This window comes from Nanorana parkeri, unplaced genomic scaffold (genome assembly GCF_000935625.1).
Source record: "Nanorana parkeri isolate BGI_ZX_2015 unplaced genomic scaffold, ASM93562v1 scaffold161, whole genome shotgun sequence".
In the NCBI taxonomy this organism is placed as follows: domain Eukaryota; kingdom Metazoa; phylum Chordata; class Amphibia; order Anura; family Dicroglossidae; genus Nanorana; species Nanorana parkeri.
The window spans coordinates 1,487,861-1,512,704 of record NW_017306429.1 but is presented as its reverse complement, the minus strand read 5'-3'; the positions used below and the strand labels follow the sequence as shown (position 1 = coordinate 1,512,704).

At 40.9% G+C, this 24,844-nt stretch overlaps 1 protein-coding gene across 1 annotated transcript in view; it reads left to right on the top strand.

The window, feature by feature from the left end:
* PAPSS1 (3'-phosphoadenosine 5'-phosphosulfate synthase 1) overlaps positions 1–24,844 on the top strand; it is an 89,477-nt gene that overhangs the window by 47,917 nt on the left and 16,716 nt on the right. The window contains exons 7-9 of the mRNA XM_018554494.1: positions 170–281; positions 12,599–12,804; positions 16,111–16,246. Of these exons, the coding sequence (XP_018409996.1) occupies positions 170–281; positions 12,599–12,804; positions 16,111–16,246 (454 nt within the window). The remainder of the gene's footprint in view (positions 1–169; positions 282–12,598; positions 12,805–16,110; positions 16,247–24,844) is intronic.

Genomic DNA, 24,844 nt, shown 5'->3' with positions numbered 1-24,844 from the left:
AATTTTCAATTTCTCACTCAGCTATCTCAGTATAGCTGTTGGAACTGTTCTCATGAGAACATCAAAATATCAGTATTTTTGCTTTTTTTTATGATAGTTACCCAAACAAAATTGTCTAAGTACCTTCCATTTCTGCTTCTTAATCAGTTTATTTTTCTCTTTTGTTCAGGTGGACATGCAGTGGGTGCAGGTTTTGGCAGAAGGTTGGGCAACACCACTTAATGGTTTTATGAGAGAGCGGGAGTACTTGCAGTGCCTTCATTTTGACTGTCTATTGGATGGTAAGCACATTCTATCTGAAATGTTTGTATTAGTTTGTATCTCAGTAAGAGTTTTTCCATAATCTGTCCCCTGACGCACTGCAAAATAATTTTTGCCTTCTATTACATTACTGAAGAAATAAAGTAAACCTTTTGATTTATTTTTTTTATTTTGTATGTAACTCAGCTGAATATGATTCCTAAAGCTGGCCAAACGCCTATAGATTCTCTGCAGATTTTCCATGGTCAGATGGAAAAAGTGCAACAGATACCACCATCTACACTAAATTGAATAGATGGAGGAATCTCCCCACTGGGCCAAGCTTCAGTATCTTAGTAGTCGGCCCGACTGGCTGTCAAAATATCTGAACAATCTGATTGGATGCAGGCATTGTTCAGGTATTTTGAGAGCAATCGGGGCCGGCTAGCAAGATACTGAAGCTTGGCCCAGTGGGGAGATTCCTCCATCTATTCAATTTAGTGTAGATGGTGGTATCTGTTGCACTTTTTTCCATCTGACTATAGAAAATCTGCAGAAAATCTATAGGTGTAGGGCCAGCTTAAAACTCCATCACATGTTTTTTTGCTTGTTAGACGTGTTTGGCCACAGCTGATCATGAGAGTAGTTCAGATCACGGCATCATTAAGGTGCCCATACACCTTACAATTATCTGCAGATTGTCTGTGGTCAGATGGAAAAAGTGCAACAGATTGGCCCAGGTGGAGATCACTCCATCTACACAGGTGTAGATGGAGGAATCTGTTGCACCTTTTCCATCTGAGCACAGAAAATCTGCAGATAATTGTAAGGTGTATGGCCAGCTTAAGACACTGACCTGAACTTGCTACTCTAAAACACAAAATGGTTGTTATATTATTCTACTATGGCTCAGAATACCAAGAATGCCTTAAAATATATATATTTTTTTTATTTAAAGCGGTCCTTGCACTCTTGCAAGGTCCGCTTTTTACGTATGCCCCACCCCCCTTGCTGAAATGCAGCATACACATGTATTTATATTTCCTACAGAAATAGCAATAGCCCGCGATATACTGAGCTTTGGGTTACGGGAGGATGCTAGTCTATATCCTCCCGTGACCCTTAGGAGAACTATGGGAAAAAACACTTACCCCATAGTTCTCTTAAGTATAGTTTTGAACTTCGCCCCTGCAGGCGTTTCTTTTTTTTCATGTTTATGTTGTGTTTTAGCGAGGGAGGGCCCACTTAAAAAGGGGACCCAGCATTCTAGGTCCAAGGTCTACTTTAAATAGTATCCGTGGATTCATGACAACGAATGGTAATAAACTGAGATGTCTTATAGTTTATAGAATGGAAAAAACATATACTGTGGTTATGTTAAGACATCTGTGAGAGTAGAGTTGGCTGTTGGTGTAGAATTTCCAGATCCAATTGCATCTCAGCTGAGCTGTTGTTCTTAGGTTTCATGTCTCCGTTTCTATTTCAATGCGTTGCATATTAAATATTCATTGTAATGATGGGGTCCATGCATCCAGAGTTTTACTTGTTTTAGTTTGCAACTGTTTGATCAAAAACTCGTACGCATTCTAACTGTACCTGCTGAGGCAAGGGAAAGTAAAGTAGTATTAATCTCCGGGTGTGGAAATTTAAAAAAACACTACTTGTCCAAGGACTAAAGTGGGGGCCCAATCTACTTGTCCCTCATGATGATCTACTTGTCCTGATACAAAAAGTAATTTTAACCCAAACCGTATTCAATAGACCACAGTAGGTTCGGGCTGGCATTAAAGCATAACTAAAGTCATGTTTTTTTTTATCTAGATGGAATAGGGAAGGGTTAGAATCTCCATCAGTTATTGCATATGGTGTCCCTGCTTGGGACACCACCCTCTTTATTTGTCCTGGTGACCATTGTCACCCTGGACTGAAAGTGAGGGAAAAGTTGAAATTGATGATCTACTTGTCCTGATACAAAAAGTAATTTTAACCAAAACCGTATTCAAACGTGCTAAGAAGCGCTTCTCATTGATCAGTGTGGTCAGGTGACCACGCTGAACAATGAGTGCTCGCAATTTGTGAGGGAAATTCAAAATCCATAGTGCAGGGCTGCGCTGGATGGCAGTATAGATGGTACACCCGCATCGGGAGAGGGAAGGGACCGTTCGCCGAAAGGTTAGTATAGAACCCCCTGTTATACTTACCTTTGAGCAGATTTGAGCGGGTAATTCAATTTTCCCAAACTACTTGGGAAAGGGAACTTTAATGCACATTGTGCGTGTTAGAGAGTGCTGCTGCCCCGCTACCACATAATAGTACAGAGTGGAATGGTGGTGCACACACACAACGCCCTACGTAGTGGCGTAACAAGTTGGTGCACCGGGTGACACCATCAGAGGCGGTGACCCCCAAAATGACTGACATTTTGGGGTCACCCCCCTCTGAAAAGTCAAGCACTTGGTCATGGACCGAGAAGCTGACAGCTGCACGAGAGAGGAGGGGACCAAAAGACAAACATTATCCCACCAGATGAACTGAACTCTTTGCAAGCATCCATCACCAAGATGGCCCCTGGCAGTCAAGTGCATGTGTCGTCATTATGTGTACTTTCTTACTTTATACTTTTTTCTTACTTTTTTTATTTTATTTTGTTTTTCATTTAACGTTATTGCTATTACACATGTGATAGCGTTTGGAGGTGAGAGGTTCTCTTTATGGAGACATCTGGCGTCTATTAGACGCCAGATGTCTCCATAATTAGACTAGAAGTCCCCCATTAGACTGCAATACATAGGATCGAGCACAGCTACTGTGTAGCCCAGCTTATGACAGCTGAGACAGGAAGCACTTTGAGTACAGCACTCCTGTCTCACTGATGCCACAGAGCAGACCGAAGAATGGACATTCCCATGTCCCCCAGAAGAGCGGGGGACCCAGAAAAACACGTTGGGGGAAGTGGGGCAGTGTGGCGCGGAACAAGCAGGCTGCTACAAGCGATTTGGGCGGCTGTACAGTATGTATAAAACGAGCAGCAGCTCCCCTGCTCTAAAGTTAGCCCTGCTTGTCTGCAGCAGAGCTAATTGTAGGCAAAAACTACCTGCTTGGTGCCCAGAACTGCATGTGGTCTGCGTCGGGTGATCGGAATTGGGCACCCCTGTCAACTTTTTTTCAATGATGAATTCAGATCAAACCAATATACATTGCCCAGAAAAATAATTATTTACATTTTTGCACAAGCACTTAGTCATCATGTTTGCACAGCTGGCTCCAGCTTTCTCAGCTCTGCTTCCCTGAACTCCCTGTCTAGTACAAGATCACAAGGGACAGAGCAGTCCTTAGCATCTGTCCATCTACCAGCTTGGAGAAGAAAGGCGAATGGAAGAGAAGGGAAGAGGCTTGCCTTGCTGTGCTTGTGGAGACAGACAGCTTACTAGCACACACAAGGGTGGTTCCATAGGACCCTGCAGAGGAAAGGAGCCACCTTAATCCAGGATATTGAGCCCAGTGTTCGTGGGACCAGCTGATTCTGCAAGAAACTAAAACGTTTAAACAAAAAGGAGCAAGATTCATTCTAAGTTATTTATTCAGCATTTTAAATAACATAAAACCCTTTTGATTTTAATATCACTGTAAACTATGACCAGGAGAGGGCATCTAAACCAAGCAAAAGAAGGTTGCTATATTATTCTACAATGGCTTAGAGTATTAAATCCTTAGTGCAGAGGGCAATGTAATTCTCCTGAAGACGAGATACCACAGTGCTGACTAATTTTTGGGTGGGCAAAGTCTGCTTGTACATACAGTGCATTTGTCTGCCAAGCTGTCATTTCCTTTTGCTTGATATCTGGTCTATTTCCCCTGCCTACTGAATAGTGAACATTGACTGTTCTGACCTTTTTAAGTCTTGCTTCAGTTCTGGCTTAATTCTGCAGTCTGTGTCAGTGTCTACATGCTACATGATGTTACCCACCCTTACCTGGTCTCTGGTTTATGAGCTCTGCCCTCTGAATTGCCGGGTTTTTCCCAAACGATGTCATGGTGACCAGCCGAAATTGTCTTGTTTGCTGTAACATCGTTAAACAGTAATATACAGTATCTTAATACAGTATCTTAGTGGGATTCCTCTTCAAAAATACTGGGCTGGCCAGTGTCGCATTGGATGAAAGCAAAGCTGCTGTTTATCTTCTCTAATTTTTTGCCTAAAATTACTTTTTCCAGGTATTGGCAAACCTAAAATCATATAACCCTTTATCACTATCAGGTTTTAGGTGTTTCAGTGTAGTTAAAGCAGATATCCAATACTCCATACCTTCTACCTAATCAATGTGGCATCCTCATTTTCCAATCTATAAACGTTTTCAGGGACTTCTTTGTTACCCTTTTTTACAGAGAGCTGTCTCAAAATTCCAGGAATGGGTACCACTGCTCCTCCATTTATGCGGATTGTCACTCAATTCACATCTCTTTGCTGTACATGAAACAAGACAAAGCAAAGAAAGAGCCTTCCAAAATACTGTGAAGTACATCTATACCTTCTTAAAGAAGAACTACTGGGAGTGTACAATGAACTCTTCCAAATAGTTTGAGCTGGTATGTGACACTGCCGCTGTCATACTCCAGCTCTATAGCTCGAGAACTGAGCAATCACAAACCGCTGATTGTTCAGTTCCTGATCATCTCCCTGCAGAGAACAGGCACCACTCCCCACAAGGCTTCACCTCTGTCCTCTCCATTCTTCCAGCACTCATTGGAGGGACAGATGGGAGGGGGCGGGCACAGCTGGCTTTGGCTCTACAGAGGCATAGCTAGCTGTTAATCAGGCAATGAGGTGGGCATCGTTCTCGGCTGCAAAGCTGCTCTGCACTGTCAGCATATAGCGGGCAGTAGCCCTCTAGATGCTGACTTTGGGTCAGCCCAAAAGAGAACTAAAGTCAATAATGGCTTTACTTGTATTTTAAATATTATTAATGGGCTTATAACTTTAATGAGTATTATCATACATTTTTTTGGAGCTTTTCTGATGCCGGAGCAAAGCACAGACATGCTAGGATGCCTCAGATAATAAAAATATAATTCTCTTTTGAAATAGAATACAATATATGTTTTTTTAAATATTTTAACGCTAAACGTATGTATGTATGTATGTAAACTTCCCCCTCCATAAAGAAAACAATTGGGAGAAAAATTGTCAACTAGAGAGTAGAGAACCCTGAGCTTGACTGATAAGGAACTCATGTTTGGAACCCCTGCTGGTCAAAAACCTGTAGGTAGGCATTCTAAGCTGCCTAGCTCAGATTGACAGAGCTTTGTCGCATAGGTAACATACAGGTATTTTTTAATTTCATGGAAAAGAAAAGAAAACACAGGGCGCCTGATCTGGTGCAATAATCCTTTTATTGATGAAAATAGTAAAATAACACTTTATACTCACCAACGGAGCAAGAACAATATCACATTGGACTTGTTGTCCTCACTGGATGAACTGCTGTGCAAATGAATGCATTTTCCAGGAGCTCTGCTGGATGCAGAGTCTCGCTACCACTTAGCTAAACGCGTTTTCGGGGAACTTCCCCTTTTTCAGAGCTGAGTAGCTGACTGACGATATGTTGAGTTTATACTCTGTGGTCAATCAATGAGCCTCTAAGGTTTCGAAACCTGGCCAATCAGCCAATAGCATTTGGTTGCTAGGAAACCCCTTGTCGGGCCAATCAGGACTAAGTGGGTGTTACTTTTCATAGGTTAACAGGGAAATCTACCGTATACATGAAAAACACAAGAGTGATCAAGAGTTTCTTTTCCATGCAGTTTCCAGGTTCCCTTGTTTGTTATGGGGCGGCCATGCTGGATTTCCATGAACTCTTTGGGCCACAGGAGGTTTTCTTGGCGCTGGTCGTGTCATTTTTGTGGCTTGGGAATTTTTTAATTTCATGTTAAAAGTGGAAAACCCCTTTAAAGCAGAACTCCAGGGAAAATTATCAACCCTTTCAGTGGGGCTACACGTGCACTGCAAGGGTTAGCTGCTTGTTTTGGACTAGGGAGGAAAATAAAGCTAAACTCGCCCAATACTCGGAGCCGGCCAGCTGTGACGGTGCTCCCTCCAGCCTGTCTCCTCCTACGCTGCAGTGATGGAATATCCCTCGGTGGCCTCGCATTCTATACACTGTGTGTAGAACGTGATGATTAACAGGATCTTAGACCGCTGTGGCCGAGGGAGAAAGGGGCTCCTGGGACCAGGCTAAGAGCAAGTTGGTTCAGAGGATCAGGTAAATATAATTATTTTTAATGTCCTCCCTAGACACAAACAAGCACTTTAATAAGTTCTTCTTTAAGGATGGTCAATTAGGACATGCAAATGATTCCCACTGTACATTGGAAATGCAGTTATATGGTATTACTAAAGTAAGAAGCTGTGGAGAATGGCTTTCTGTTAAGCACTGTACATACTTCCCAAAATCACTGACACCAAAGGTTTGCTAAACAGCTGTAAATGTACGTCTTGCTCACTCATTTTTGTCACACTTGATAAGTAGAGAATGATACTCAATCAGTCATTTTGGCTGTCATTGGAAAACACTTCAGTTCTGATCCCTTCTCATTTAAACAGGCTATGAATAACTGATATTCAAATAGCCTAACACTCAAACTCCAGAGCAAAGAAGCAGTAATACTTCATTAATTCTCATTTCTTTGAAGTCATGGAGTGTGAGTCTCGCTAGAAAGTCTGATATCAGGCTACACTTCCTTTTGACTTATGTAAACTTGGAAAGATATGCACATTTTTTTGTTGGTTCCTGCAAAATGTGACCATCCATATATTTAACTGTCTGCATGCATGTATTGAGTAATTAATTTTGGAGCTTAGTTACTCCATGTACATCCTTTACACATTTCCTGTGATACTTCTCAATGTTTTTTTCCCAAAGTGCTCCAAGATATGCAAGACATAACTATACGTAAATATACATTATAGACATACAGATGCATAAACCACCAATAAGCACACCCTCTGACGTCCTAGTGATGTCATAATCCCGCCAAAACACTTAAATAAAAGTAAACACAGTAAATAAAAGTATAAATAATGACCAACACATTCAGCAAGATCAGTATAAATATGAGATGTGTACCTGCAGTTAGCTGCTATTTTATTTACTAAGTGTTTTGGCAGGATTATGACATCAGAGGGTGTGCTGATTGGTGGTTTATGCATCTGTATGTCTATTTATAGTTTGGTGTGAACAATATGTATTGTCAATGCTAAACCTGACAAGGAACATCAAATAAATAACCATTCTGCTATCCTAAAAGGATTCTGGTGTGCTGGTGACATTTCTACATTTTGCTGATATTTGCAGCGCCATCCGCAGTCACTGCGAGCACCCACCCCATTACAAGGGACTATCGGTAAGGAAAAAGAAAAAGTAGACATGTGACCATGCACATCATCTTAGGGGAGGAAAATGTCTTTCACTGAGATGAGATTTCCCAGCAATGCTCTGCTGATGACAAAGCAATCCCAGTGTGCATGTTGTTGGCAAACTGAAGTAATTTGCTTTCAAAGCAGGAAGTGAATGCTCTGCAAGTGTAAGCATTTCATGATCACAGCATTTTACACCTGACATGTCTTAATGGTTTACATTAATCATACATAGAGGGGTGCATTATTGGTAGACTTTGATTTTTGAATATAAATGTCCGCTTTAACATTAAAAAGAGTTTGCCAAGGTGCTTAAAGAACAACCGTAGCTTTGATACAAGTTTGACAATTGAGGCATGTCCCCAACCCCTTTGCTGCAGCCTACCTGGAGACATACGGTACCTTCATCTTCAATCCAGTGACCTTCACTGTGCGGCCCTGTTCGGATCCACACAGCCTTGCTTCTGAAAGCCACACTGCCATATTATCCTGCATATGCGTGCTTTGGCTTCATTCTTTCCAAAACAGAGCCGTACTGATGGGCCAACATTGGTCCTGAAGAGTACGGCTCTCTGTAGGAATGAATGAAACCTTGCCTCTTAGATGAAGAGGACCAAGCAGGGCTGCTTTCTGAAGCAAGACCGCATGGTTCCAGGCAGGATTGCATTGCGAAGAATGTTGGAATGGGGACAGAAGTTTAGTATTGGACCAGGTTGGCTGCAATGGGGTGGGGGGTGCCTTAAAGGACAACTTGTGCCAAGGGTACTGTTGTCTGTTAAGTCTGAACTCCAGGCAAACAGCTAAATACAGAGATGAAATGCATAAAATTGACTTGTTTCACTTGCCAAATAATTTGTGTTTTTGTCTATCCAGTTTGGAGATTTATACAGCCTTTCCAGACAGTACAGTTTTTTTTTCTGGGAGGGCTGCAGACCTGCTTTTTCTCTGCTGCAGTTAAGATTACATTACACATGAGCGCTCATTGCATATTGTATATTGCAAAAAGAATTGTAAACTAAACAGCTTATGCACTTCACACAGATGTACATATAAAAGTTTTAAAGCCTAAGTCGATGTTTAGCTTGAACGTTTTTAATTTTTTCCCATTTTTACTGTCTGGGTCTATTTTTTAAGTATGCAGTAATGATTGGTGCACACTAGTATTTGCATCAGTGCCCTTTAGAGCCCCACGAATAGTAAGCCTACATAGTGACCCGGAGCCTCCCGACTCCAAGGCCCATAGCAGCCTCATTCTCTGATAATTACACAATTTGCTCAAATTGCCTTAAAATGATCACATACTGCTTAGGACGCCTGAAAAATGTTTTTTAAATGTATAGCACATTTATTGAACAGGACTCAAATGTATTCTACGTGAGGTAGCAAAAGCAGAGCCAATAATATATTGTATTCATTTTACAGTTGGCAAGATCCTATTTTTCTTTACCAGTTTCTCAAGCCTTGCTTCATCTGTTTCTCTTGACTGTACCGTCACATCAAACAATAGTGTAATCCGTGTAAAAGCCACTTTACAGTAAAAGAGAATGAGGTCAGATGCTGAGTGCTCACCATCATATTGGTTTTATTTTGGCATGGTAAAAGTATTCAGACACCTCATTCTTCCTCACTTGTGCCTGTCTCAGGAAACAGACCCCCTCCCTTCATATTTGTGAAACCCTGCTATTATTTCACATGTAGCGGGATTCTTTCTGTCACACGACAGAATGTTAAGACATGAAAGTGCTTCAGATGTGGATGTGCTAATGATTTGTATGCATCATTGTTGCAGTATGGTTTGTAGGAAGAAAAAAAGGGGGTTCAAAAATGTGCAGAATAGTTCAGAGGTGATCAATCCTTTTTATGTTGGGGGTTTAAATTGTATGACTGGGCAAAAAAAAGTATATTTCTGCAATAAGTGCACATTCTCCTTTGTTTTTATTCCTTTTAAAGACCCTGCAAGTAGAGGAAAATACCCGTTAGTCTGCTAGAAATCTAGTGTGCTCCTAAGTCCTGACACATAGGGATTCTAGTAAAACAGCACATTGGTAATGTACCGGCAATAATTAAGGTGCAGCTGAAGACAAAGCTTTTTAAATTTTAGTTTTGGATAGAGTAAACGGGGATTAGGACTCTTGTTGGGGTTCTGTCTCTGTTAGAAAATTTTGCCCTATCTATTTGTCCTGGTGACCATTAAAGTAGTAGTAAGGTCTGGCCGTTTTTTACCTTAATGCATTCTCTGAATTAGGGTAAAAACGGCCCTGCACCTTTTTTCTACCCCAGTCCCCCCCACACTTACCTGTCAGCTGCGCTCGCCCCCGAAGCGATCCTCTGTTCCCTGAACCTCTGGGTTGTGGGGGGAGGATACTGATGGCAGAGGAGCCATAGGCTCCTTATGCAATCAATCATAGAGGGATTGGGTGTGGCCTGCCACAGGGCTGTGTGTGCCTATGGACGCACACAGCCACTCCGCGCACGGGGTACCTCCATTAAAGCAATGGTGGCACCCGTGCAGGGGGCGGGCAGAAGAGCGCTGCGGGGACTCACTAGAAAACGAGGAATGAAAGACTTTTAAAGAAAAAAAGCAACAGCCTCCAGCAAAGGAGGGTCTCCTCAAAGGAGAAATAAAAAAACAAATTGGGCTTTAATATCACTTTAAGAAGGTGAAAGAATATCCCAATTTTTGGGTTGTCACCAGAACAGGAATAGATGGCAAATCTTCCAATGGGGACACTAGTTCTTGTGACTCTGCTGACCACCAGGAATTTACTTCACATTTCCTCTCACTTCCTGTTGTTGCTATCAGGCAGGAAGTAAAGGGAAAGCTCCCCCCCAGAAAAGGTTATACCCTCCCTTACTTTATCCAAAGCTCAAAAAAAAGTTTTGGCTTCAGTTGCACTTTAAATCATGTACATCTTTCGTCACAAAAATTCTCAGTCTTGCAACTAACCATTATTTCTCTATAAGAAGTGGAAGTATAAAAAAAGGCGAATGTCCTAATGTGTTTTTAATTTTTAGACCCATTGTTTGCATTGTTGTCGGGCACACTGCCAGAGCTGTCACTGTTTACTTTTTTTATTTCTTAAATGTTATGTGGAGTGTACATTGTGTGTACAAGCCATTCAGCTCCCCGCAAGGCGGTGCGGTGTACTATGCTGCCTTGTGGCTACCTGCAGTGACATCCAGTGCCCTGTGATAAAATGCAGCATGTTATTGCATCACACCACTCATCACACCCGCGTTAGGTCACTATGCCGCCCAGAAGAAGGGACCCTGCGTGGCCCCGAAACGTTGGCTGTATGACGCATGTGACAATTTAATAAAAAGTGCTTTACTTCATGCACACATCGAGTGCTGGTGACTTCTAATATGGACTGTATCAGACACTGCGCCATCCATGTTATCACTTCAAGCACCAACCTTTCAACAAGGTCTGTACGCTGTATGGAGTGCAGGTGATTTTGTATTATTATTGTATTATTGGGACACATAGAAACAATTGTTTTCTATGTGACCTGGGTTGATTTGGTGTAGTACAATGTAGGTCACTTAGATTTCAAATGTGCACTGTGAGATGTGGCATTTTGTGTTGTGTAGTATTACAAAGCTAATTGTGCAGTATAGAAGTTCAGCAAATGAACCTAATTAAATTGAGTTTTGGTTGCCGTTTTCAAAGCCCTAATCAAACTAATTGAATAAAAGTTCCAGATCCTAAAAAGAAATGCAGACAAAGTGAGCAATTTAGCTGAAAATGCATATTTACATTTATCTGATAATCGTGTATTTTTTACATTTTTTTACATAACGATGAACTTTACATAGAATTTCTTGTGCATGTGTGATTCAGCTTTCCAGATTTCTCATAACTATTCTGAATTAACATTATAAGCAGATTAGTTCAATATCCAAATTCAAATACAGTAATAGCATTAGATGTGGTTTCATGAAGAAGCAAAGCATTACAATGTGGGGTATTTTTTTTTTTTTTTTTTTTTTGTATGGTTTGGTTTTATATAAGGGGGTTTTACCTATCTGCAGATTTTATTTATTTTTCCATTTTATTATTTATTTTCTTTGCTTTCCTGATATTCATACAAAATGCTGGTGTGTGGAGAAACTGTTTAAAGTGACCCTCTGATTTGCCCCTAGAAGGAAAACTAATGGTGGATCAATCGGCTGCATATACAGTAGTTACCTGTAATTTGCTGCCCTGTTGCCGGGAGCAAAGAGTGGAACTCTAGTTTAAACTCCAGGTCGGGACTTGGATCTTACACAGAATATAGAAAGAAACTTGTTGCACTCCTTACCGGATGCCCCAATGAAAGGGGAGGGTGCTTGTAGTGACTGCGGATGGCACCGGTGGTTACAGGAATAAATTGAAGGAATGTCACCAGCACACCAAAAATCCTTTCAGGATAACCATGTGTTCATTTAATAAGAACCATGTCAAGTAAAAATGAGCGCTTTCGGGGCCACGCAGGGTTCATTCATCAGGCTTAACATTGGATCTTACACAGGCCTGAGGACTCCCTACCCCCATGCAGCACCTGGGTGCCTGACTGACCAATGGCTACGCATCAGCACTGTCAGGAAGAAGGGGAGTGTACACCAGTGGAGAGTGAGCAAAGGAAAAATAAGTATTTGCTGCTGGTGGAGCCCCATTAACGTCAATCTGTTACTTTGTTCTACATAAAAAAACCACAGGTTCACATTAAAGGGTCATAATGGCCTAGGGCGCACAGAAAGAGTGTTTATAAATTAGTATTTATTGCAAACATTTAAATTGCATTTGTTGCATTTCCATTGTACAGGAGCATATTCTTTTCCTATATCTTCTGCTTTGTCTGTGAAAATGTAAAAATGCTTTTCTATAGTTGCTGCTGAAGGATATATTTTCTGCTATGTGCCATCCTAAAGTCTAATCAATAATGTATTTAATTTCCAAAGGCGGTGTCATTAATATGTCTGTACCCATTGTGTTGACGGCTACCAATGAGGACAAGCAAAGGCTCGATGGCTGCACGGCCTTTGCCTTGGTGTTTGAAGGCAGAAGAGTGGCCATATTACGGCACCCAGAATTTTATGAGCACAGAAAAGAAGAACGTTGTGCTAGACAATGGGGAACAACACGTAAGGAGCACCCATACATTAAGGTGAGGCCTGTTAAATGATTAGCTCTGTTCAACTTTGTTTTACAAAAAATGCTCAAATTGTGTTTTTTTGAAATCTATAATCGTACTGAAGATCAAGGTACAGTTATGCCATGGGTAGAGGCTTGATGTACAGTATATGTTTTAAAGAGGTGACATGAGGTTAGAGATCCCAGATTAGGGAGAATCATGAAATGTTCAATTCCCCTTTTCTCACCTGCATTGTTCTTCCAAGTTTCTTTTTCTTTTTTGAGATGCCTGCATTTCTTGTGTGATGCTAGTCTTCTACATCCTACATTGATTTTCAGGTCAGAGTATTCTGTAATAACTTTTACTAGTGATTACTAGACTTGGTAAAGGAATCTCCTCTAAAAAGACATTTTCCACAAGCATAAGATCGTGTTGACCAATATGACAAGGATATGCTCATTTCTGTACACACTCTTAGCATGGTTTGCTGTGCATCTAGGCAGTGTGCTGTTAATGAAAGCCTTGGTTTTTCTGCAAACGTTAGTCTCTCGTCTTCTGTTCTTTGGCCTAAAAACAGAAATTAGAGTCACATAAAAGAAAACATGTGCTCCTTCCCCAAGGGTTTGTATGTTTTGGTTTTATTTAACTAGATACTCCCAAACCATTTTGCATAGTGTACTTCGAAGCAGTAGACCGGACATGCTGGTAGTTTTCAGTGACTGTGCCAGTGTTTCTGTGCAGTTCTTTATCTTTTACTTTTATTAGAAATGTGAAAATAACATTTGACCAGAGGTTGGACAAAAACAATTCAACAGATGTATGCCAGTCTTGGGTCTTCCAAGCAGGACCTTTACTAGAGAGGATGCATTCCGAAACAGATGTACTACTCACTGTTTCTTTATAACTTGTTACTAGGGATATACAGATATTTCTGTAACGAGTACCAATATATTTTTTTCGCTACTCGTCGATACTGAATATCGATACTGGAAGTCCCATTAAGGAAGCCAGGCGGTGTGTAATGGCTCGCCACCTGTCTTCCTGATTAGCCCGGAAGCCGGACGGGGTGTAAAGATTTGCCATTACACGGCGCCTGGCTTCCTGATTGGCCCACTTCCCTGTCAATCAGAAAGCCGGGCAGCAGGTCATTACCCGCTGCCCGGCTTCCTGATTGGCCCTGGAAGCCGGCTCCATGCTCCCTCATCACAAAATCTTAACCCTTGCAATGGGGCTACTCATGCACGCAAGGGTTAAATTCTCATTTTGCCTAGGGACATCAAAAAATGGAGATGTACTCACCCAAACCTTGATCCTGGCTGGTTCCTAGACTGGGCCCTGCAGCCTCTCTTCCCCCCTCTGCTTTAGTGTGTCTGAGGCCAGGGGATATTCTATCACTGGAGTGGAGGAGGAGACAGCCAGGTTCAGGTGAGTTTGATGTTATTTTAGCTACCTGTAGCCCACATGAAGGGTTTTATTTGCCCAGAGTTCTTCTTTTAGATACAAATACGCTTTACCTACCAAATGATGTGTAATTCTGTGGGCCAATCTTGTTTTTCCTATCTCCCCCAAACTGCACAGTCAGCAGAAGTTCAGCTTTTCTGTTCCTGGCACCCTTGCTAACTGGAAAGAAGTGATAATGCTGATTTATTGTGCTGTGAAAAAACTGTTGGTGGAGTAGTGGCACATGGAACCAAATTGTTGAACCAGAAACTAATATTTTACCTGCCAAGTTCATTGTAATTCTTTGCAGCCACTCTTGTGATTTACACAGCAATGCCACACTCCACAGTCCAGAAAACCTCTTTATTACTTCCTGCTTCAGCTTTACTGCTTCCTATTAACTAGACAGGAAGATGCCGAGTCATTCCAGTGAGCAAGCTGGAGATGAAGAGTTGCTATCGGAAGCCTAATTGCTGAACCAGGTAATGGTCACCTGCCGGCTTGTGCAGTAATGTGTGTAAATCACATGATTGGCTAAACAGAATTACAGATCTGTTGGCAGATAACTGTAAACATTCAGCATAAAGTATATATTTTCAGTGTTTTTAGCTGTTTGCTTGGATACATCTGTAAAAAATAAGTCAAGGCAGCTGGACTTGCTGTATATTTTCTTGAAGATGTTTAACTGGTCATCCGACCAGCTTTCTCAATTCAGAATGACTTGTACAAAAATTCTCTGGGAATAAATATGGTGAATGTCGCTCCAATCCACGTCATCTGTTAGTCACAACCAGGTGTTGAATGCATTTGCATAATTGGAGCTAGGGGGTGTTGTTAAAGGAGAACTATGAGGTGAGTGATTTTCACTCAACCTCATAATTCAAGCCGACGTGTATCAATGAAACTGTCACACGTCGGCTCAGTAGATCGGGAAGTGAGTGAACACACATACCGTCACTGGCTCGTTTCTCGATCATTTCCCTGCAGAGAGCGGTGACTGTCAGTCCCGATCCTCCAGCGCTGAATGGAGGAACGGACGGGGGCGGGAACAGCTAGCTCTGCCTCCTAGATAGGCAGAGCCAGCTGTCACTCACGCAGCTGAGTGGATCTCGTAGTAATGTCGGGATCCGTCCTAGCTGCGGCGGTCTCAGTATACCGTCAGCTGTAGCTCGCGATATACTGAGCTTTGGGTCACGGGAAGATGCTAGTTTATGTCCTCCTGTGACCCTTAGGAAAACTATGGGGAAAAGCACTGACCCCATAGTTCTCCTTTAACCTGCCCAGAGAGAGGCTTTAAAACAGCATTGTATGTGGATATTTGTTTTTGTACGTGAATATTTTTGGTTTTTCTACCTTTTTATTAATTAACTCAGTAATTCGGAAAATATCTCTTTTGCTTTTTTATTTAAATTTTTTGTTTTATAGTGCCAAGGCGAGAAAGTGTTACTATTTTAATGAGGAAAGTTGGAAACGTAGAACAGTGCTGGTTTTCAGCCGTGCTTTAATAAATATTTTAGCGTCCGTCTATCCAAAATCTGTTGAGAAAATAGCCACATTATGGCTTATATACTTAATTTACTGTCTGTGGACTCCACAAAGGGCTGTCAATCTTCAGATCGAAAGTTTGCTGTTTCTGGAGTTCAGCGGTACTGCTATCATTTTGCTTTATGGCTGTTCTCCCTAGGATTATGACTAAATCCCATGAAATAATTAATAAAATGTGCCATTTTCACAAGTAAATATCTAATGTAGTTATCTAGTGGAGCTCTGGTATGTGTGTGGGGAGAGGTTACTTCTGTAAAGGTATGATGGTGGTTTTTCTTGCAAGCAGAAAATGTGTTTTTGTTTTTACTTATGAGACCCTTTCCTGTAGGCTAACATTTGATGCTTATGCTGCAGATGGTGATGGAGAGCGGAGAATGGCTGGTGGGGGGAGACCTGCAGGTCCTTGACCGCATTTATTGGGGCGATGGATTAGATCAGTACAGACTGACACCAGCTGAGCTCAAGCAAAAGTTTAAAGACCTGAATGCCGGTAAGTTTATGGAGGACTTTTTTTTCATTTTGCTTTAAACGATGCCAAGAAAAGGACAGAAAAGATGTTTATAGTTATAAATGTGTTATCCGTACTCCTTTTGAGTGGTACAGCAATTTACATAGTGACATTTTACAATGCAGTGCTGGCTGGAATATGTTTCTTTTTTTATGCCCCTTTTAATCTTTCCCTTTTTATATCTTTGTTCTGCAATAAAATTGTTAAGCCCTGCCTAAAGAAATATAATTAAGGTATTTCCTGTTCAAGAAGGATAACCTAGATTCTTTTAAACATGTCTATAACAATTTTTTTTTAATTTCAGGATGTTTTACTTTAAAAAAGAAAGTGTGTTTAATATTTAACCTATATAATTTATATTAGAACTTATTAGAGCTAAGATATCTAAAAATAAAGTTTTAATTGTACGAGAAAACATTTTTACACATGGATTTTTCTGACCATTTTAAGCACATGGCTTTTCACGTCAAGTTAAAATTGCTGATCAGGTCCAGCAATTGTTAAGATCCAGCTGCCTATTAAATATTCACATAGTGTGACATATATGGCATGTTGTAAAAACTGGGAGTCATATACACACACGTGCACAAAATATGTTACCTTTTAGTGTCTTGGGATCCCCTATACTCCTCTTTTTTGTTTTTTCATTGTGAGCATACACAATTTTTCAGATGAATCGACTATGCTTTTACAATATCCAAAAATAACGAATCCAGTTTAACATAAATAAAAAAATGTATTTACTAAGTGTTGAAACTATTATAAAGTTTAAAGTAGATTGAAATTCATGTATGATAATAAGTTTGCTAAAGAACTGTGAGTCATTAAACAATTGCTATTTATTAATTTTTTTGGTCATAAAATAAGTTTTTTCCCTTTTTTTGTTCCTGCTTTTTGCATCTCAGCGCTTCTGATCTTCTGCAGCTTTTTTAACCACTTTCTTTCTACATGCATATCCCTACCCTGTTTCCCCGAAAATAAGACCTACCCCGAAAATATGACCTAGTACTATTTTTGGGAATTGCTAAAATATAAGACCTACCCCGAAAATAAGACCTAGTTGTGACCATTCCCAGGGCCTGTGGTGGCATAAGGGGGAACTTGAGAGGCAGGAGAGAATCAGCGGTGCCAATGAAGCCAGCACTAGAGGAAGCGAGGCGGCACCGGAGGGAGCAGAGCTGCATAAGCCGATGCTTCCTCTATAGCGCCGGCTCCTGTCACAGGCGGAGTGATACCAAATGCACTCCGCCTGTTAGGAATCTATAGTGGAAGCGCGCTTCGCTCATTCTGGCCAGCGATTGGTTAGTAAATTGCTCTTGGAAAGATACGGCACCCCTGATTGCCCTGATCACCATATTTTTGTACATGAATATATGTAGACCGTTGTACATGAATAAGTGTGGATTGTTGTACATTAAAAAAAAAAAATAAGACCTACCCCGAAAATAAGACCTAGTGTGTTTTTTGTTTGAGCCAAAAAAAATATGAGTGTCTTATTTTCGGGGAAACACGGTAGCAGTGGCTGCACATCATGCTTAAAACTAACTTCCTCACTGCGACAACAATGGATTTTGTTGCACTATGTGTGTTGGCACAGCTGCTTGTAGTCTCACCTGGGGAGCATGTGGCAGGGTGACCATGAAGGAGCACATTGAAGGAGACATAAATGAAAAGCATGTCAAATATAAACAGTAGGATCAAAAGACAGTAAAGGCCACTTTCACTTAGTCTGGTCAGGAGGGGATCTGTGCACAGACCCCCCTTCTGATCAGAACGGATGTCACCATTGGGACATCAGTGTCCTTGTAGTTTTGTTCTCTATCTTGCAATGGAGGGAAAAATGGACATTACCGGATTCATCTTAGTCTATGGGCAGCCGGATCTAAACATACAGGCATCTGGTTACCACGATCCGACAGGATTAGGACCTGCGCAACGGATCTCCCCCCAGAAGTCAGGTTGTAGGGTAAGAATTTTTTTATTCCAATGTTTAATTATTTTTAAAATTTTAAATATATATTTTTTTGTTTTTTTTAATTTTGCATTTTATTTTTGGAGTTTAGAGGGCTAGGCCCACTTTGTGCAGCAGAAGTTACGTGCAAATTAAAGGAGAACTATGGGGTTAAGGCTTTTCCCCATAGTTCTCCTTAGGGTAACGGGAGGACACAAACTAGCGTCCTCCCGTCACCCTAGGCTCAGTATACCGCGAATTGCTGCTCGTGGTAAATTGAGACGCTGAAGCGGATCCCGACAATTGTGCCGGGATCCGCCCATAATGTAAAGTTTGGCAGTTTCTCTGATGAATTGTGTAAAAAGTAACTAAGCTGCAGTTTTAAGCTATTCTAAATGTTGGGGGAGCCATTGAATTTGGACTACCCTTGATGCTATAAATATTGTACTATGGTATTTCATAGCTGTAACCAAAGCCCTTACCACATCATCAGGAATGTTCCTTTCGTTTCTGTCTCGCACCCTATCCATTAGCAGAATTATGTCTTTTGTACTTATGTTTCTTGTTTTGTTTATCAAACTAAAAATATCTGTCAAGTTTGGATTTTAGACGGCGCCTGTTATTTGTTTTCGCCAGCATGGTATGAATTTTCTGGTTTGTAAAATTTACATGAGAAAAAAATAATTTAATATGTTTAAAGAAAAGAGCCCCCTGCCACTACTTGCCTTGCAGTTGGATTTTCATCCCAGGTTCCAGGCTTGTTTTATTAATTACAAACTCCAAAAAAGCTTGGGGTTATTCATATTTCATAAGGTTTTGTTTCCACAGATTTGTGGTCCATGTTATTAAGAGGAAAATCCAAACAAAAATTACATTTAAGAGTAATTTCCATTAAATATTATATACATTCATTTTTTTTTAATTCAGGAATGCTTCTGTTATATTACAAGATTATCACATAACTTTCCTGATAATGCCAACAGCAGCATTTTATTTGCTTGACTGTAGAAAACTCATAACACTTTCTTGATAAATTATTCCGACTCCCCTTTCTCATATGAATGGCGCATATTGGCTATACTCATCAGACATTTTTGGAAATCTTGTATATTGGGGGGAAACAATTTTTGGTATTTGACCTTCATCCTCAGAAAGGAATTAGGATAAGGTAACGAATTAAAATTAATAGGAAAATGTATTGCAGATGCCGTCAATGCAGTCGAGAAATTACCATTGGTGCTCTTAACTCCTTTACACATTATGCTTCTAGTCCTCTGTTGAAACCACTGTGATTTGTTATGATTCATTCATTAAAATTGTTTACTTGAAGTAATAAGCAGCCTGGTGCCTTTTTGGGCTTGTGTTAGTTCAATGTGTAATTTTATATAATAGGTTCACTTTAAGGAAAATATGTGGCCTGTATTGACCAGTTACCTGCATTGGATTCCTGTTTCTATTTCTCTAATACGTGGATAATAATGTAACATTATTATAATATGTGTTGCCCCGATCCAGTTAATGATTAACATGGATTGCAAACAAGAAATAAAAACTGTCTATACCTAAAGTAGAACTCCAGCCAACACTTTCCTGAGGTTTAGAATAGAGCAAGGAAAAGTGGTATCCTGTGCCTGGTTATTATTGCGCTCTGTATCCCTGTTGCCACTTTTGTTGACCCCCAGAACTTCATGTTCCTCTCATATATTGTTTTGGAAAATGGTGTATCATCTGCTAACAGTGTTGCCTTGCGCTTGATGGTGTTATGAAATCACATAACATTTATTACTAATGCTCCATTCACATTCACTCCACATGTGTGTTGTATTGTGCATTGTGTTAGGGCAGCCCATTTAGTTGAACAAGCCGCCTACTACATCCAAATTACAATACAAGAAGTGCATGACCTTTTTTGGTAATTGCAACTGACCACAGCACATGGTAACAAGTTACCATGTGGTGCGATGCATTGCATATGCAATGGCTAGGTGCATTGGAGTGCTATTAAGACAAAATGCATTCAAGTACCTTAAAAGAGAATTATGGGGTAAGTGTTTTTCCCCATAGTTCTCTTAAGGGTCACGGGAGGACATATACTAGCGTCCTCCCACGACCCAAAGCTCAGTATATCGCAAGCTACAGCTCGCGGTATACTGAGACCAACGCAGACGGGACGGATCCCAACATTACTGTTGAGATCCACCCAGCTGCGTGATTGACAGCTGTCTCTGCCTATCTAGAGGCAGAGCCAGCAGTGCCTGCCCCCTCACCCATTCGTTCCTCCAGTCAGCACTGGAGGATCGGACAGGGGACGGGGGAATCCCTGCAGGGAGCGGTGACTGACAGTCACGGCTCTCTGCAGGTAGATGATCGAGAAGTGAGCTAGCGACAGTGTTTTCGCTCACTTCCTGATCTATTGAGCTGACGTGACAGTTTCATTGTCCCACGTCGACTCGAACTATGAGGATGAGTGATTTTCACGTCACTTTAAATTAAAGTATTTGGATACAGCAGAAAACAGTTAAAACCCCTGTCAGTTTACATTTTGCTGTCTGTGTATCATTGGGGAAATTTTCCTTTACATCTTCTCCCAGAGATGCAACAGGAAGTTAGGGGAAGTGAGGAGATTCTCTTTAGATAGTGGTCACCGGAAAAGGTGGCCCCATTGATGGCTTTCTGCTGACCTCTATATTCTTGTATTTTCCCCTTACCTTTCCTTTACTCTATCCACCCCAAAAAAATCCTAGATATATATTTTAAATGCAACTCTGTACTGAGTTGCAACAAGTAAAAGTAGAGCAGCAGTTTGGTAGCAAGCAACATACGGTAACGGTTCCTACATTACCCATTCTTCTGTGGCTAACCCTGAGTTAAGCCGTGACACACTGCACGCAAAGCTGTGCAGAGTGAAGCAAAACTGTCCGGCACAGAGCTTTGCGTGCAGTGTGTGAGTTGAGTGCAGCCAGATGATTGACTGCACCTTCAGCCAATCTGCTCGTGCGTAAACAACCAGCCAGACGTCATGCTGACGAGCGAGCCAATTGGCTGAAGATGACATTTTTCATCTCGGCACGCTCAGCTACGCGAGCTCTTGCAAGCTGACGTGCCGAGGAGGAAATTACATGACACACTGTTCACGAAGGCAGCGCCTTTACTATTGGCTTTCAGAAGATCAGTCGTTGCTTAGGGAGTCCTCATAGAAAGACTGTGGAAGTACAGGAATGTGTTTCTCTCATTAACATACAACGCAGAAGCCAGGCTTTTAATCCTTTAACGCTTTGTTAGGACAGCCATTGTTCAAATCTACTACATATAATGAATAATTATAATGAAAATCAGCCAGCACAGTACAGGCAGGGTTAACACACACCCCTCAGAGCCCCTTCTAACATTACAAAGAAGGATATGCCAAATGGAAAATTTTACCAAGTCAAAAGCAATTTAAACTGCAAGAAGCAGTGTTTACATTTTATTTTCTAAATGTAAAATAGGCGTTATCCAAATTTGGCTGCAAAAAGGGGAAATGCATTTTAAACGTTTAATTTATTATTTTATAGTAATTAACCCAGGAATTATAATGGTAGACGGCTGAATTGGAGAATTTTTCCAAATAGCTGTGTTGTCCTAGATTGTTCACTTCTCCAAACTCTTCACCCTTTTGTGAACAACCCTGTTAATTTAGTGAGAACCCAGAATACTTGACTGCTTAATGTAGAACTCAATGTTATTTTTTATTTTATAATATTTATCAGTTTTTTCCGCAATCTTCTGTAAACTACAAAAGAACATCCCATTATGTAATGGAGAGGAAATTAGGTTTGTAGTCTAAATCAGGAGAACAGCATAGGTTGACAACACTGCTCCCTTTATAGATACAGTGCAGTGAGTGAGCATTGTCACTCTAGGATGGGAAGTGTTTTACTGGCATGATTTATCAGGTGAAAATAAAAGGGAAAATAGCCTGCAATCTGGAAGCTGAGGCCACCAACACCTCTAAGTACTGATGGGTTGCAGTATATGACATTTATGCTTTTTTTGGTTTAGATACAATTTAAGTACAGGAACAATTACAAGCATTCAAAATGTAATCAGACAATTACTTGATGGATCTTGGTTGCTATGAGTTACTGCAATGAAGACCCTTTCATGAGAGAAACATGGAGGCAGCCATTTGCTAAATTCTGTTTTTGACAATGCTAGTTGCTTGGCTATTATGCTGATTTTTCTGGCTTCAGTACTAAGAGTTCTGTCCGACTTTTCAGGTCTGCGTACATATGTACAGTAAATGTCTCTAAGTATTGAAATCAGTATAACAGCCAGTAAAAAATCATATTGTAAAAGTAGGTTAGCACCAGTGTTTCTCTCATGACTGTTGGGCAAAAGAGTACTAGGTGGTAAAATAAACCTGAAAATACTATCCCGCTCTCTGTTTGCCCTTTAGTTTGAGTAACAAATTGTAGAAGATCATTGTTTTTCTGCAAGGCTCTGCTGCTACCAAGGGAAAATTTAAGACAAAATGCATCCAGTTTTTTTGTTTTGAAGTTGCCATTTTTAGCTTTATGTGATCAATTATTTTTTCAGAAAGCACTTGTGTCATTTTTTTTTATAAAAAGAACTGTGCAGTATTTTTTTGTGGTCTAGCATGAAATAATTCACAAAAGTGTTATGTTTTAAGGGATTGTTGCCATGGATACAAAGTAAGAGGCATGTCTCCCAGAGATGTCTTTTTTTGTCTAATAACTATATTCTATAAAGTGAAACAAAATGTATGTATTTATACCACCCAGTAGAAGGTCTGATTGTAATAAGTGTTTCTTGTGTTTTAGTAGACATACAAAAGCGGAATATTCTATTGTAACTAGTAGTAGATGGTCACAGTCAACTGAATTTGTTCTGTACTGTTGGAAAGGTTCTGTAGCGAATCCAAGCCACGTCTTCAGTAATGGGAAGGGTAGGGGGGAGAATAGTACCTTTTTATTTCAGAAGAAGTCCTCCAATACTCTGGTAGCAAAGTCTTCTGCTCCAAGAAATGTTTTTGTTTTTTTTGCTCTTCAAAGATTTTTGGTTCCAAGCCTAATCAAGGTGTGCAGTTCCATCGCAAGGCCTTATTTCCAAACCTGATGAGATGGGGAGCAGACCCTGTTTGCTATAAAGGGGCATGTTCACTTTACAAATGTCTGGGCTCAGAGTATCATAACCAAAGGCTACAAAGTTAAGTTTCATTCCTTGCCTCTTTTCCAGAGCCGCTCTACAGCTGGGAAAGATCCTGGCAATATTGTCGGGCTGCACCCCGCTGCCTGATTGACAGCTGCCTCTACCTCTCTAGAGTCATAGCCAGCTGTGCCCTCCCCCTTCACTGTCTGATGTCTGACTGTCACGCAGAAGACTGTGAGCTCAGCGATCAGCAGTTTGTGATCACCAGCTTTATAAAGCCCGCATGTGTCACCTGCAGTGTTACATACTGAATCTAAGTATTGGGAAGAGTACATTTTACTCCCCAATACTTCTTTAACCAATATTCTATCCCTCACTTAGTAGCCATATTGCACCATTGTGGGCTGTACTATTTCCTGCTTCAGCCACTTCTAAAACGGTCAAAGTTTCTGTGAGGATCACGTGACCAGAAGGCCACCGAAATTTGTGGCTTTTTTTCAGCACTAGAATCTAGCAGTAATTACTAGCAGTAATAGGACATTCTTTATGGGAGCCTACAGCTATATACTGATTCTACACTACCTTACTGTGAGAAGAAAATCTTTGCGCAAGTATGAAATGTGGTGGAGCTCTAGACTTCTATTCACGCTTTTACGTGTTACCATATTTTTGGGTGACCAATCCCCCTCCCTGCCTGCTCCTCTCAAAGGGCAAATTATATTTCAACCAGAGATATAAAGAGTCTGACTGCTTCTGTTGTGCTCTCTCATTAGAAAACCCATAATGCTCTGTACATCCTGTGTCTTGGGTACACCCTTTGGTAAATATTGATCTGTAATAAGGTTTATTTATATACATTTTAAATGAACAGAAATCAATTTAAAAACTTATTTAAAAAAAAAAAAGAAAATAACCTAAAATGATTAAAGTTTCCCTTTTAATAACAGGGTATAGTTAAAGGTAAGGCTGATGTTTAAAAGTGGAGATGAAAGGTATTACAAATGCGTTTTTGTTTTTTTAAAGCACGTCAACAGTCAATACTTGGAGTACTACTAAGGGCTGGGTGTTTTTTTATTTTAATGCATTCTCTGCATCAGGTTAAAAAACACCCAGCACCTTTCCATGTCACCCTGCCACCAAATACTTGCCTCTGGATGCCTGTCACCTCTGCCGGGCCGGGGAAAATCTCCCTGTTCCCCAACTTCCTGGTGGTGGGGGAGGGTACTGAGGGCAGAGGAGCCATTGGCTCCTTCTGCCAGACTTAAGCCTGTGACACACTGCACGCAAAGCAGCGCAGAGCGGTGGTACGCCGACCTTCACATGCAGTGTGTCATGTCATTTTCACTCTGGCGCGTCAGTTTGCGAGAGCTCACATAGCTGAACGTGCCGAGATGAAAAATGTATTCTTCAGCCCATTAGCCCGCACGTATAAACCCCTCGCATCACGATGTGAAGGCCATTCGGTTGTAACGCGCGAG